The sequence below is a fragment of the Hyperolius riggenbachi genome, chromosome 8 (genome assembly GCF_040937935.1).
Source record: "Hyperolius riggenbachi isolate aHypRig1 chromosome 8, aHypRig1.pri, whole genome shotgun sequence".
NCBI lineage: Eukaryota > Metazoa > Chordata > Amphibia > Anura > Hyperoliidae > Hyperolius > Hyperolius riggenbachi.
The window spans coordinates 229,648,373-229,665,155 of NC_090653.1; the positions used below are offsets into that span (position 1 = coordinate 229,648,373).

At 42.8% G+C, this 16,783-nt stretch overlaps 1 protein-coding gene across 2 annotated transcripts in view; it reads right to left on the reverse strand.

The window, feature by feature from the left end:
- The window catches only part of LOC137527627 (syntaxin-binding protein 1), an 83,601-nt gene that overhangs the window by 22,510 nt on the left and 44,308 nt on the right, over positions 1-16,783 (reverse strand). For both annotated transcript variants that reach the window (XM_068248282.1, XM_068248281.1), the window contains exons 14-18: positions 16,612-16,750; positions 14,487-14,596; positions 12,146-12,247; positions 7,960-8,045; positions 4,771-4,925 (exon numbers count right to left, since the gene is read on the reverse strand). In XM_068248282.1, the coding sequence (XP_068104383.1) occupies positions 4,771-4,925; positions 7,960-8,045; positions 12,146-12,247; positions 14,487-14,596; positions 16,612-16,750 (592 nt within the window). The remainder of the gene's footprint in view (positions 1-4,770; positions 4,926-7,959; positions 8,046-12,145; positions 12,248-14,486; positions 14,597-16,611; positions 16,751-16,783) is intronic.

Consider the following 16,783-nt stretch of genomic DNA (forward strand, 5'->3'; position numbering starts at 1 on the left):
ACTTTTGATCAGCTGTGCACTGCGGTGCTAACCCAGTTGGTGCTTAAACTTATCACGCCTAAACTTATCATGCCTAAACTTATCACGCCTAAACTGAGTATATGCGTAATAAGGGGCTTTTCAACAGGGTGCTAACTGTTAGCACCGCTTTGTGAATCAAGCCCATTGTATTTATTCATTTCCGCGTACAAGAATTCACTTCCTGACTGACGTCAGTAAGTGAAAAAAAAAATCCCTCTGCAATCCCTTAAAAAAGCGCTTTATACAGCGCAGGGAAAGGCAATTTTAAAAATCGCAAAAAATTGCTCAGCGCTTGAAAAAGCGCAGGCGATTTATAGTGTGAACATAGCCTAAACCCTTTTTTTTCTGTCTACAGTTCATAATGGCATCAATCTTGAGAAGACTTGCCCCTCCCTCATCACAGGAAGCCAGGGTCCATGGTGTAGCTATGGGCCCCAGAGCAAGGCTTACCTTGGGCTTCCTCAAGCACTCTATACATAAATAATGATACGGATGCCAAGACCTGCCAAAGACAGCCGCGGTGTCAGAGATGCGTAAGCGGGGGGGAAGGGGGGGGACAGTTTGTTAGGGCAGAATCAGACACCTTTGAATTGTGAACCCAGCCTGTCAGTTTTTAACACTCATCAGTTTTGTATGAGTTTTCTATGGCTTGGTTCACACACATAAGGGGTACGTTTCCGGTCCAGTCCAGTCCTGTCAGTTTTGTATCAGTTTTCCTTGGGTGCGTTCACACATAAAAGGTGTACAGTTCCAAATCCGTCAGGTAAAACTGATGCAACACTGACATAACAAGTCAGGACTGGACCGGAAATGTACAGATTTATGAGTAAACCAAGCTTTAATGATTACCACTATATAAAGCGCATACAGGGGTGATCATTCCCAATGAAGTGCTAATACAGTGGTGTAAGGTAGGCCCCCTCTGGTCCAAGCGCCTGCTGTGGTCAGAGCTTCTGCTTCTCCTACTGCTACACTACTGGTCTGGGTGTGATATATTTGTACCGCCTTAGCTATTTATTTACCGAATAATAATGTGATAATGCTATACCTTGTCAATCGGTATATTCTGATTTTAGTAATATGTCCGCTTTACCTCATAGCATCCCATAAATCGATTTTAAACTTAAAGCAAATCTGTAGCGTTAAAGGAAAAAAGTCTGATACTTACCTATGGAGAGAGAAGGTTCGGATCCCATTGAGCCTTCCCTGTCTCAGGGCCCTCATTCCAGCACTGTCCCCCAGGGAAGTTACACCACCTCCGTGGGCCCTCAGAAGGTTTTAGGAACCCTTGTGCTCTCAAAGATGGACAGCTCCGTGCTGCGCATGCACAAGTGCGTGAGTACCGTCTTCGAAAGCAACCCGGGGACACAAGTGCTCCCAAAGACTTCCAAGGGTCCCTGATGGCGTATTCGACCACTTGGTTGAATACGTGGAACGGGGTGATATCACTGGAAAAAGGGGATCGAGAGGGAGCAGGGAAGGCTCAATAGGACTTTCCCTCTCCATAGGTAAGTATCATTTTATTTGCTTCAGATTTACTTTAATGTCAGCTTATTGTGGAGTCTGAGTGGCTGCCTTATTAAATAAGTTCCACAGATTTCAAACAGGCATAGAGCAGTCACAGGATGAATCGCACATACAGACGTGAATCTGCACTAACTCCACACTCACCGACGCCCATCCGTACAGCACCAAATACACAGACCCACAGAGCACTGCCAACAGCACCCACTCACATTATACCTATCGTTCTTCTACCAAACGTTAAAATGTGACGGCCAGGATATGACTAAATGTTGTGGATTGTGCATACATTTTTCTTCCATTTCTTATAGGCTGGCTCCTAAGTCTATTGTTGGCTTCTAACTTGAAAACGGGCATCAGAGGGGTGGCCAAGGGGCAAATATTCCCTGGGAAAGTCTGAAGTAACTGGTAGAGACATGAGGACATATTCACTAAAGGAAGCACATGGCAATTTTACCATTACTTACACCAACTACGTAGCATGTGTTGTGCAATTAGGCAACCTACGCTACCTAGGTAACTCTCCGGTTGCTAGGGTACGTTACTTCAGCGCATACCACTAAGGCTGCATCTGAAATGACCACCAGCTCAGTGTGCAGCACCTATATAGACTCTCTGCACACTTCGCATTCAATTCAGATGCAAATCATATGCAAATCTGCTACTACTTATTATGCAAACAGGAAACTCAGAAGGAGGGGCTGGGAGCAGCTAACCTGATAGTTATACAGTTACAAAGTTAAGAAAAAGTGGGAGGAAGGCTGCGCATCCCTAGACACATGCTGCAATGGAATGGTTGATCGCACAGGCATACACCGCCTCTATTAGACTGAAAAATGCATGCCCTGCATCCAAAACAATGCTAACATTTTGGATGCAGGGCATGCATTTTTCAGTCTAATAGAGGCGGTGTATGCCTGTGCGATCAACCCTTCCACTGCAGCATGTGTCTAGGGATGCGCAGCCTTCCCCCCACTTTTTCTTAACTTTGTAACTGTATAACTATCAGGTTAGCTGCTCCCAGCCCCTCCTTCTGAGTTTCCTGTTTGTATAATAAGTAGTAGCAGATTTGCATATGATTTGCATCTGAATTGAATGCAAAGTGTGCAGAGAGTCTATATAGGTGCTGCACACTGAGCTGGCGGTCATTTCAGATGCAGCCTTAGTGGTATGCGCTGGCGTTCTCCTCGCTCTCCAACAAAATGTAAGTTACATGTTTTTTTTGCTTAGCTGTTCCCAAGCTTTTAAATTTAGGTTAGGTCACTTGCCCGGAGGTCTGCCTCACCGTGGCGCAAGTGTCTAGTACTGTATACTTTGCATGCAAACCATACTGGAAGCTAAAGTTCCTCCTAGCGTAATAAATTTTAGCATTGTTTTGGATGCAGGGCATGCATTTTTCAGTCTAATAGAGGCGTTGTATGCCTGTGCGATCAACATTCCATTGCAGCATGTGTCTAGGGATGCGCAGCCTTCCCCCCACTTTTTCTTAACAGGGTACGTTACTTGCTTAGTTTGCATTGCCCTAGCAACACGCGCGCTATATAGATGGCATATGTAACAGTATAATTGCTAATGGAAAGGGAAGGGGAGGTAGCAGGAACCTTCTACCACTAATCCAATATATAAAAGGTGCAAAAGATGGGGGTCACCTACACAGGCGTCATTGCGGATCATCTCTTCTCCTACACAGACATCAGTTGCAGGCCAAAATTATCACAAACTATTCCTTGAGACATCAAAACTCAAATATTTGTATGGGGTATTTACGTTTCCTCCTAACCAGCTCCCAGCTTTAACCGGGAAACAAAACATGGGGAGAGCAAATAACTGAATGATTAATGAAGATATTGTAATCATGGATCATCTGCTAAAAGCTTTCATTAGTTAAACCCAACTTGTCCCATCTTTGCAGAGCTGATTAGCATATTGGGAGATTTTGTGCTCTTCTACTGTAAGCCAGGACCCTTCCAACCTTGGGAAGACCATCACCAGTAAAGCTGGATTACGCTGCCATGCATGTGTGGAAAATCAATCGGGTAGTAGTGGCTGATTCAATCTCAATCTTGATTATATTTCAACTTTCTGATCAAGAATAAATCAAACCAATAGTTTCTACTGACTGATGCAGTACAACACTATGGGGTTGATTCACTATAACAAATAGCGTGCCTTATCAGAGTTAACATGCCTTATCAGAGTTAACACGCCTTATCAGAATAGCATAGCAAGTGCTATGAACTTAAGCCTGCTAATTGGCAATGACAAGAGCTCCACTCGTCCTGCCCTGAGCCCCTGCAGGTCCAATCACATTAAAGGACATCCCCACACTTTGATTGACCCAATAGGCTGCCTGCCACTTGGCAGGAAACTCTGATAAGGCATGCTATTTGTTATAGCGAATCAACCCCTATCTGGCTATTGATATGCCGCTGCTACTCCTCCCACCCGCTCAGTGGAGATTTCCAACTTGTCTGATCACTCTTTCAATCAATAAACTGTCCAAACTTGATCCAATGTTGGTCAACTGGACGTGTGGAGGTAAAAGTTCACCAGCAGATTTGATCAAACGTTAATCGAATCAGCTGGAAAATTAATCAGTATGGACAACCTTTAAACGTTCAAAAACAGTACTGACAAGCTCACACCCACACATACAATCACACTCGCATACGTACACACACAGGCATGCATACACACATGCATACACAGTCATACACACACGCATGTACATACATACACATGCCTACACACACATGCATACACCTCCCATACACACACGCCACATGCATACACACACTCATACATACATGCATGTACATGCATACACACATGCATACACACACATGCATACACCTCCCATACACACACGCCACATGCATACACACACTCATACATACACGCATGTACATGCACACACACATGCATACACCCCCCATACACACACACACACGCAAATACAAACACACACACATAAAAAGAAGCAGAAAAGCACATAAATGGCGACACTCTGAATTGCAGGAGACACATATAAACACAAAATATGCCTAATCATAAACACACATATACAGAGAGAGTCACACAGATAAAGAGTGCAGTAGACAGACATACATAATGGAAGACACGCAGCTACATACACACAGATAAAGTTTTTCTGTCATCATTCCATAAGCAGATCCCAGTAAACCGCACAATGAATTTTCAGCAGTTTTGGTATGCGTCACTTACCTATAAGGACCTCCCATTTGCCACTGGCCTGAGATACCTCATATGCACAGCGCATCTCGCTGAATGACAATCCACCAAGGATGAAGATGATCAGACGAGGTCCAGCTCGGTACTCCCCTGGCGCCTTGTTCTTGTGCCAGTGTCCGTATCGGGCACTGAGGATATAATGTGCAGCAGGTAAGTTATAATATTAAATAATACCAGTAATAAGGAGAGCAATTCTAAAATATTAGACAACAAAAACAACACAGCGGGAGCCATACCTGGTGTAAAATATCACCAAAATATATTATGTAAGGTGAATAGTGAGATGGGTACTCGGGATTGTGACTGCCAATATAAACAGGCAACCACCATAAAGGCTTTGGAGGATTAATTATATGAAAGACACTCCCTTTATTAGGTACTATACAGTGCGTACGCAAAATAAAGGTGCTGGGAAATGGCAGCATATAGAATATCGTTAACATTTACCAATATTGTACTATTTTACAGTGCTAATTTTTATGGTAAATTATCAGTAAATATTTTAGTAGTGCTAAACCTAACCCTAATCTCACACAGAACCCCGCCCCCCCCCCCCTCAATCTATGCCTAACTCCCCGTCGTCCCCCGTCCCCCACGCCTAACCTTAATGCCCCCCTCCCTGACACCTAGCATTAACCACCCACCCCCCAACGCAAATCCCCTTCCTGGCGCCTAACCTTAACCATCCCCCCCAGGGAAAATAACCCTTCCTTAAATGTCATTTCCTTCCCTCAACTCCGCCCCCCCTCCTTTGCAAATCCCCTTTCTAAAGCCCACACCATCTGCGCAAACCCCCTTCCTGCCACCTAACCTTAAACCACCCGCCCCCCCTGCAAAAAAAGCAGCCCGCTATTTATCAGATGCCTCCGGTGCCCAAAAATATCTGCCCATAAACAATATTTGTATGGGCGCCTATGGCCGCGCCCACATTTCCTGTTTCCCTACACAGTATCCAGTCTTTCTTTATCAAAGATAAAAGAAAAAAATCAATAAAAGCAGTTAGCCCTTCATCTGTTAGGGTGTGGGAAACAAACTAAGGATAAAGCAGTAAGGCCTGGAACCCACTACAAATTGCAATCGCTAGCGTTTTTAATGAGCGTTTTGTAAGCGATTTCATGAGACTTTTCTAGCGATTTTAGTAGCGATTTTAAAAAGCTTTTTGCCAGTGATTGTGTAGCGATTTTAATACTGACTGGTCCTTTCAATTAATTTTCTTTTTTTTTTTTTTTACAGTGTGCAGTAATTTAAAAACGCTAGCAAATCACTCTGTGTAGGTTTTGATGAGCGATTACGCCAGCGTTTATATATTTTACATTGCAGAAACGCTAACGCTCAAAAAATGCTGTATGTCCTGTGTTTGCAATTTTGGTAATCGCAATCGCTCCAGTGGAATTTGGCCCATCCATTAACATTAGCTGAGCGTTTAGGGAAATTGCTAGGGTTTTGAAAACCTCCCTAAACGCTCAAAAAATCGCTGTAGTGGGTTCCAGCCCTAAGAGGGGCATAGTAAAGAAAAAAATAATTTAAAAAAATTAAAGGAGGCTTAGAGCCATGATAATTGGTATGAAGGACAAAAATACAGGCTATATAGATGGCTGGTAGAGTTTGAAAACAAAAACTTGTTATGCCTCCAATATGCTGAATTCCTTTGCCCTTATATAACCTCTTCTGATCCTGACTTTCAAATAGTCGAACCCTAAATTATCCCCTCCCCCTGACACACACCTGCTCTATGTGTAGTTCAAACCTCTCCCTTCACATCCGTGCCTTATGTGGATTTGTTTAGTTGACTCTAACGTAAAGCCATACTTTCCTCTCCACTTCACTGATAATTTCAGGTTAAAAGCCAAACCTAAACTGACCCTAACCTCCACCTTGGTTAAAGGAATACTATTGATTCACATATTTTTTTCAATTGACACAGGAATTGTTTGGGAAGTGCTGCTAAGTACTGGTGTATACATTTTAGTAGCAACTTCATTGTTTACTGTTATCAAAATACTTTCAAACTTTACTGACGCCAAAACTGACAGCTGACTGAGCCATGAGGAGAGGGGAAATTCCCCTCACACTTGATCAGTTAACTCTGTGTAGCTCTGTGTGTGACAGAGAGAACAGCTGCAGCTGCTGTGTCCTGAGTTTCTGACTCATGTGTCTGAAGAGAGCAGAGAAAATGTAACTAATTGTCACAGCTTTTCATACTGTTTTTGCTTTCAGAGTTTGATATGTTTGATATTTGCTTTCTGTAGTCTGATATGCAACTCTGGCTGTGCATTGAAGCAGACACTCCTTCTGCAATTGATTTGTCCCAATATAGCTAAATCCTACCCTCAATAAATTACAGCTTTTGCCTCTGATATTTAACATGAAAAGTAGGAAAATGTTTACACAGCTACTTAGACATTATTTGCACACTGTCATTTTAGAACACTTGGGTATCAATAGTATTCCTTTAATGTCTAAGTCTAAACTATCTCAGAAACTATTATAAAACCTACCTTAACCCAACACTTTCGTCTGATAACCCAAACATAATTGAACAATAAACTTACCAAGGCCCTAATATTTCCCCCCATCCCCCCGTCCTCTCTGACCTCCCCACCCAAATACTAATAATACTTACCTATGGAAATAACGTCATGGTAAACGTTTCAGTTTGGCTCAGTGTCAAAAACAACTACCTTACCATTTAACACTTAATGTCCATTTCAAACTAGTGATTGAGTTGCTAGAAGCAGCAACTAGTCTCTAATTATTGTAACTGGCTGCTGTGGCTATTCATTAGTAGTTGCGATTGGTTGCAGATTATTCACTGGTTGACTGGGTGCTAACAGTTAGAATGTATGTAAATCCACTTACGGCAGCTAGTTGCGGTAACTTACTTGCTGCGACTGAATCTCCCATGTTATATGAACAGTGATCTTTACCGACTACACTAAACCTTATAAATCCCCTGAGACTCAGACATCATTTGGAAGTGATCTATTAGGGCCTAAAGACAGCCACCTTCAGCATGACTTCCCAAGCAATTCCTAATATAAAATACTTTGCATTCCCTAAACCTAGTGTTCTTTGAGACTCATCCAGTTGGCTGCTTTGTCTGACTTGTTTTTCTTGAATAAGCTTTCCCTTCGTTAATCTAGATTCTGTGCGCAAACCAACCTCACAGCCGTTGTACTAAAAGAGGCAGAGGAGCGGGTGGAGATGTATGGATAGTGTTTTGTGTCCAGCTTGTCATCAATGGTGTCCTGGAGTAAAAAGAAATTAAGGAAGTCAGACACCATTATAAGAATGTGACAGAAACAGTAAAATACTTGAGGCCATCAACCAAATTAAAGATACCGAATATAAATATGATCAAGTGGTCTTGTCACTTCTCTGGTATCTGTAGAAAAACACAGCTTATCTTATTCACTATTTGTCACTTACACAGAGAATACAGTGCTGTACTAGAGGACAATTGTCTGAAGATCTGGAACTCCCTCCACATGCCAGTGGGCACTCTTCAGTCATTCAAATGGTCAATTTAAAATCTCTTCACATAAACATATCATCTGGCATGACAAATCTTTAACCAGTGACCCAATAGCCCTGTCTCCATCTCCACTATCTGCTTAGGTATTGTCAAGGCCAGATGTATCCTTTTTCGACCCTAGGCCAGCTTTCTTGTGGCTGCTTACCTATGTGCACTCTCCTCTTTTATGGTAGCCAGTTGCTGTCTTGCACAGCTTCCTTGGCCAGCAGCTATCCTTCTTCATGTGTGATCATCATTTGAAGCTTCTCTTTTCATTTCCAGCCCACCCTTCCATATGCAGCAACCGCTCTTATATATCCAGTCCTCCACTTCAGCTGTAGCTGCCTAAGGCCCAGGCATTTGTGGCCATTTCAGAAATCTAGCTTTAAGTAGTAATCAAAGGGCATACAGTGGTGTGAAAAACTATTTGCCCCCTTCCTGATTTCTTATTCTTTTGCATGTTTGTCACACTTAAATGTTTCTGCTCATCAAAAACCGTTAACTATTAGTCAAAGATAACATCATTGAACACAAAATGCAGTTTTAAATGATGGTTTTTATTATTTAGTGAGAAAAAAAACTCAAAACCTACATGGCCCTGTGTGAAAAAGAAATTGCCCCCTGAACCTAATAACTGGTTGGGCCACCCTTAGCAGCAATAACTGCAATCAAGCGTTTGCGATAACTTGCAACGAGTCTTTTACAGCGCTCTGGAGGAATTTTGGCCCACTCATCTTTGCAGAATTGTTGTAATTCAGCTTAATTTGAGTGTTTTCTAGCATGAACCACCTTTTTAAGGTCATGCCACAACATCTCAATAGGATTCAGGTCAGGACTTTGACTAGGCCACTCCAAAGTCTTCATTTTGTTTTTCTTCCGCCATTCAGAGGTGGATTTGCTGGTATGTTTTGGGTCATTGTCCTGCTGCAGCACCCAAGATCGCTTCAGCTTGAGTTGACAAACAGATGGCCGGACATTCTCCTTCAGGATTTTTTGGTAGACAGTAGAATTCATGGTTCCATCTATCACAGCAAGCCTTCCAGGTCCTGAAGCAGCAAAACAACCCCAGACCATTACACTACCACCACCATATTTTACTGTTGGTATGATGTTCTTTTGCTGAAATGCTGTGTTACTTCTACACCAGATGTAACGGCACACGCACCTTCCAAAAAGTTCAACTTTTGTCTCGTCGGTCCACAAGGTATTTTCTCAAAAGTCTTGGCAATCATTGAGATGTTTTTTAGCAAAATTGAGACGAGCCTTAATGTTCTTTTTTTAAAAGTGGTTTGCGCCTTGTATATCTGCCATGCAGGCCGATTTTGCCCAGTCTCTTTCTTATGGTGGAGTCGTGAACACTGACCTTAATTGAGGCAAGTGAGGCCTGCAGTTCTTTAGATGTTGTCCTGGGGTCTTTTGTGGCCTCTCAGATGAGTTTTCTCTGCGCTCTTGGGGTAATTTTGGTCGGCCGGCCACTCCTGGGAAGGTTCATCACTGTTCCATGTTTTTGCCATTTGTGGATTATGGCTCTCACTGTGGTTCGCTGGAGTCCCAAAGCTTTAGAAATGGCTTTATAACCTTTACTAGACTGATAGATCTCAATTACAGTACTTTTGTTCTCATTTGTTCCTGAATTTCTTTGGATCTTGGCATGATGTCTAGCGTTTGAAGTGCTTTTGGTCTACTTCTCTGTGTCAGATAGCTCCTATTTAAGTGATTTCTTGATTGAAACAGGTGTGGCAGTAATCAGGCCTGGGGGTAACCACAGAAATTGATCTCAGGTGTGATAAACCACAGTTAAGTACATTTTTTACAAGGGGGGCAATCACTTTTTCACACAGTGCCATGTAGATTTTGAGTTTTTTTTCTCACTACATAATAAAAACCATAATTTAAAACAGCATTTTGTGTTCAATGATGTTATCTTTGACTAATAGTTAACGGTTTTTGATGAGCAGAAACATTTAATTGTGACAAACATGCAAAAGAATAAGAAATCAGGAAGGGGGCAAATAGTTTTTCACACCACTGTATATTTGGGTTTGGTTAAAAGTAAGGATAGGGTTAGGAATTCAGGAAGGGTAGAAGTGATAAAAGATAAGGTTAAGCGTAAGATGAAGTTTAAGATTAACATTAAGTTAAAGGGAAGGTTCAGGGAGAGGGATAAAAAAATAAAAATCAATATCCACTTACCTGGGGCTTCCTCCAGCCCGTGGCAGGCAGGAGGTGCCCTCGCCGCCGCTCCGCAGGCTCCCGGTGGCCGACCCGACCTGGCCAGGCCGGCTGCCAGGTCGGGCTCTTCTGCGCTCCAAGGCCCGGCACTTCGGCGTCCCACGCGGGCGCGCTGCGTCATCGGACGTCCGCCGGGCTGTACTGCGCAGGCGCAGAACTACTGCGCCTGCGCAGTACAGCCCGGCGGACGTCCGATGACGTCAGCGCGCCCGCGTGGGACGCAGAAGTGCCGGGCCTAGGAGCGCAGAAGAGCCCGACCTGGCAGCCGGCCTGGCCAGGTCGGGTCGGCCACCGGAGACCACCGGGAGCCTGCGGAGCGGCGGCGAGGGCACCTCCTGCCTGCCACGGGCTGGAGGAAGCCCCAGGTAAGTGGATATTGATATTTATTTTTTTACCTCCCTCCCTGAACCTTCCCTTTAAGGGGTAAAGGTCAAGAAGAGTTTTAGGTTAGGTCGAAGAAAGGGATTAAGTTAAGGATTAGGAAAAGGATAAGGGGTAAGTTTAAGCTGCTCCCCTTCCCAAATGGTATATGTGCTGTCTGCTGTCAGCAGGCTCTGAGTGAGGGGGAGGAGCCATTCACAAATCATGCCTAGCCTGCACTGCTGCACCATCTGGAGAACTGCTATGAAGCACTTCTTAATCTGCAGCAGTTTAGGGATGGATTTGCACTTTTCTTAACTGTAGAGCAGCTCTAGAAATCCATGCTAAACTGCCGCTATTACATAGGATTTGAGAAGTTTCTTACTATCATGCAGTTCCTCTGCTGGTTAGAACAGTTTTAGAAGAAAGAACTGCCTGTAATGCTTTGATAAATCTGGCCCTGTGAGTTTCTTTGCTGTTCTCAGTCATATTTCCTATAGCAGCATTCTATTTGAACAAAGTGGTCTGTACAAGCAGATAGGCACCCGATGTAACTAGTTAGAACTCTTTACTGAAGAAAACATGCAGAGTTAAATCAAGCACAACCATCAGATAATGCATCTTACTTAGAACAGAGAGGAACACAAAATGAATACAGGAAATCGCAATACCATAGAGATCATTGCAGCACTTTACATACACAGTGCCATTTTGTGGTTGCTTTACTACACTGCAGTTTAAGTAATCCTGTTGATATGAATCGTAAGAGATCAGAACGCTCAAAACCCCCTATCAATTCGACCAGTGAGTGCAGGATCTGGGAAGCCAAGCCAATCCAGGAATATGCACAAAAGGATCCGCAAGCCAACAGTGGTAGAAAATGCTGGTATTCTTTATTCAGGAATTCCACATGGCAAATGTTAAAAGTCACAAGGTTCAGTTGAACCCTGTGACTTTTAACATTTGCCATGTGGAATTCCTGAATAAAGAATACCAGCATTTTCTACCACTGTTGGCTTGCGGATCCTTTTGTGCATAATCCTGTTGATACTTCCAATACATTCTACCGTGATTGACTAGCTAGAAACGCCTTGCTGGGAACTCATGTTAGGGAAGTGCCATTCCTTTGCTAGACAGACGAGTCCTTAGTGAGTGAAGCAGGTCTGCTCCTGTGACAAGACCTGCACTGCTGGTAATGTGATACATGTGTGTTCTGTCTTTGCAAATCACTTCTTTACATACCTCCATGATGTCTTTGACCACTGGAGTCCATCGAGACAACTGGTAGGTCTGCTCACTAATTCTCTCCTTGCGGTCTGGTTTGCTCCTGCGGCGAAGTGTGGACTAAGGATTGAACAAATGGTTATCTTATGAGATACACATGTGACAATTTACTGAAGGACAATGGCAATGATGTGAACCTGTTTTGTGATAAGAGAAATTAATGGGCATCAATGCAGTTTGGCACCATTACTGTTATCATTAGAGATAGTCAATGAGATTCAATTGAGTCAGGGTTACATGCAACTTTTATGCATCCTGAAACTGGGCCAATCCAAATTGACAGGAAGTTCATTTGACTGCCCTATTTCCATGCTGCATACAATTAGCATGCAGTCTACAGTCAAGCCAGAATTATAAGCATCCTATTGACCATCTTAAGTTATTATGAAGCATCATGATTAAAAATGATCATATGTCCTTAAACGGAACCTGAGGTGAGACATACAGAGGCTGCCATATTTATTTACTTTTCTACAATACCAGTTGCCTGGCAGTCCTGATGATCTTTCTGGTCAGTAGTGTCTTAATCACACACCTGAAACAAGCATGCAGCTATAATCTTGTCAGATTTTTATCAGAAACATCTGATCGGCATGCTTGTTCAGGGTCTATGGCTAAAAGTATTAGAATTAGAGGATCAGTAGGTCCACCAGGCAATGTGCATTGTTTAAAAGGAAATAAATGTCAGCTTCCATATGTCTCTCACATTAGGTCCCCTTGAAACCACTTAATTGCAATGCGCTGCATTAAAACGTCCTGTTTTACCCTGTTAACAGCAACAGGAATGCACCACTGGCGCCGATGTGCACGGGCGCATGTATGCCTGCCGCGTGTATCTGCCGGGACTCAGAAATCCGTGATTGGTGAAGGGGAACATGTGTTCCCTGACCTAATCAAAGTGCCTGGAATGAATGAACATGAGCCCAGTCAGGGGCCATGTCCATTCATAATAATGAAAGTAAAAGATAATGTAAGAAAAAAAGATTAAACACTACCTGATAACCCAGGATAGTGTTTGTAGCAAAAATGAAAAACACAGTTAAAATAAATTAAATTTAAAAATACTAAAATTAATCCCTTCTAAAGCCCCCCTTTGTTTTTCCTTTAAACTGCATAGAAAGTAAAGTAATTATTGAAAACAAATATCAACCCCAAAAAGCCCAATTTGTGTCAAAAAAGCAAGGTTTAGATTATTTGGGTGTGATAAGTAGAGATAAAGTTATCGGCGAATCATGAAATGAAGGAGCGCTGACAGGTGAAAATTGCTCCATAAGGGTAAAAAAAACCTTAATGGTGAATTAGTTAAAGAATGCTTCATGCAGAAGGATTCATGAAGCATCTGATCAGCTGATGAGCTTTCGTACCTTTCTGTTTGGTTGGCCAAGATCATAGGACCATAGCAAAAGGCAGCACTGACCACCCAATCATAAACATGTTGTTCACCTGTTCAAAATGATCACATGTGTCCCCATGAATGAGAAATTCTCAAAGCAGAAATGATCATTTGTAGTCATGTTATATGAAGTGCATGATGGGCAGATCAGTTAGGCTCAGTCTGGGCTGGACAAAAGCACACTTTGTACAGTGGGGAACCTACTGTCTGATCAACCAGGTTCACCAATCCTTTCCTCCTTATAATATCACTGCTAAGCATCTACTACCCTGCCTTCTATATGTACAAAACATAATACAGCATGGATACCTTTACTATAATTGCAATACACAGGGCGACTTTTTCTCAAAGTCAGCAGCTTCATTCAGCAGAAAAAGTCGCCCTGTGTAATACAATGTAACTATGGAAAGATGGATATCATTTTAAAGCTCTCTTTCTCCTCTTTCTGACGACCCCTAAATCGTCGCCCTACGCCTTTTAGTTTTCTCTATTTTCGCGATCGAAATTGCGGCCGCAGCAATTTCAATCGCGAAAATAGCGAAAACTAAAAGGCAAAGGGTGGCGGTTTATATATCATTGGAAAGAGGAGAAAGAGAGCTTTAAAATGATATGCATCTTTCCATAGTTTCTGCACTGCTCGGAGTCCCTTTAAGACTTTCATTTTATATAATCTCTGGTACACTTTAAAATCACTCATAATGAGATGTCATCTTTGCCTCATATTGAATGCCTTGCTATTATTGCAAGTGCGATCTAAAGAATTTGTTGCCTCTTGACAGCCCTTTGAAACCTTCTGGGACATTTCAAACATTTCAAGCACCTTTTTCCTTGCAATTGGCTCTCCCACAAATCCAGACAGCAGCCATCTCACTGCACACTGGCCTCACCATGACGTCATGTACTCACATCAGTGATGATGGGGACCCCTAAGTGGCCCATGTTGGTGATGATCTCGCTGTCCTCTGGTGGAATCTGTGCATGCTGAATCAGCTTATTCAGATTCTCTTCAGTGATTCCTGAAATGAAAGAAAAAAGTTATACATCTTCTTTTTCAGGGCCCGATCAGTGTATGCACCCATTTAATATATATTTTTTATCAAGCGTATGTTTTACCTTATCCATGAAAGGTATTTCATAGATAAGGTGACAAAATTTCAGAAAACTTAGGAGAAAAGTTAATTGAATATAGACCTTTGATTTTTAACCCTTAAGGTTGCCATACACACGTTAGATTAGCAGCAGATAGATCATCAGATAGATTTCTGATCTATCTGATGTGTTTAGGAACAGATTTCCAATAGATTTCAGTATGAAATCTATTGAAAATCGATCTGATGGCATTTATTTGCCATCAGATTTCCATTAGGGCCAAAGCAAAATGATAAGCAATCTCAACAGATCGATCTAGATTTTCCAGCATGTCAGATCGATTGAAATCGATCTAAATCGGCCACAAATCAATCGATTGGTCATTCGATTTGCGATCGATCGATCGGCCTAATCGGCCCAGTGTATGGGACCCTTTACAGTGAGAAAAAGGTAAAAAGGAACGTAACTGAGTTCTAAGGACTGGGACTGTACACACACGTTTATGTCATCATGTCACTTGTAGAGGAACTTTAAAGGAGTTCTTTCGTGAAAAAAGTAGGCAGTTAAAAAATGTGACAGATGACAGGTTTTGGGCCAGTCCATCTTTTTAAGGGGGATTCTCAGGGCTTTCTTTGTTTTCAACAGCATTTCCTGAACAACAGTTGCAAAATGTAACTGACATAATAGTGTGCAAGTGATTAGGGAGGCCGGCTGGTATCTTGCTATTTTGATAGTTAAACTGCTGTTCAGGAAATGCTGTTGAAAACAAAGAAAGCCCTGAGAATCCCCCTTAACCATTTGACGACCAGGGGATTTATGGCTGATCTGTGCTGCGTGGGCTCTACAGCCCGCAGCACAGATCAGGATAGAGCCAGGGTGATCAGACTTCCCCCATTTTTTCCCCACTAGGGGGATGTCCTGCTGGGGGGGTCTGATCGCCGCCGGCTTGCTGCGCTTTGCGGGGGGGGCTCTTCAAAGCCCCCCTCCGCAGCGTTCTCTGCGCTCCGTCCCTCTCCCTCCCTCTCCCTCCCCCTGTGAGCTGCGCAGGACCGATATCCGTCCTGCGCATTGAAGGATAGGCTTCAGCCTATCATAGGCCGGCGATCCCCGGCCAATCAGAGGCCGGGAATCGCCGATCTGCCTTACGTCGGCTCTCCGGCTGTTCACGGAGACACCCTCTGTGAACGGACATGGAAAGGCCGCTCGTTTCCATGGAGACCCGCAGACGACCAGTTTACGCCAATCAGCGTTAGCTGGTCGTCAAGAGGTTAAAAAGATGGACTGGCCCAAAACCTGTCATCTGTCACATTTTCTAACTGCCTACTTTTTTCGCGAAAGATCCCCTTTAACTAAGGATTGACTAAATTCCAATTCGTAAGTGATACCCCCTTTCCCATGAGAAATCTTTACCTTCTCTCGTATAGATCATCGGGGGGGATCGTATGGCGGATATTGTGGTGAAACCCCTCCTACAGTGTGATGTCATGACCAAGGTCATGACAGTTTCCTTTCTGTGAACCTTGTTGCATTGTGGGAAATAACAGCTGTTTCTAACTGCCAACCAACCAGTCTCTCCCTCTGTGCATATTTATTTATATATATATATATATATGTATATATATATATATATATATATATATATATGCAACCTTTTAGCCTGCTAGTGGGTTTGGTTATAGATAATGGTAATTGGCGCTGTCTAGTTTTAGATGATTATGTGCAGGCTAATTGTGGATCAAACAACATGAAACAATGACATGGCAAATATCAATCATTTCTCTGTTCTATTTTCTAACTTCTTACTTTGCAATGTATTGGTTTGTTTCCCCCTACTACTATTTTTCGGTAAAGTTCCTTTTTAAGGTACCCTTTAAAGTTGCACGTACGCCATCTCTAATCAGAAATGCAGACACATGCAAACATAGGGAGATGCATCGCTTACCATTTTTAAGGAAGATATACAGGAGGATGATACGGATTTTATCGTATGTACTGACATTTCCATCCAGCAGAATAGGGACAATTGCCCTCATGGGGTCCTTGATCTTTTCCCCCTCTGCATCTGTGCCCATTGCAAGATCCTGGGGGAAGAATTATAAGTGAATAAAACAGAA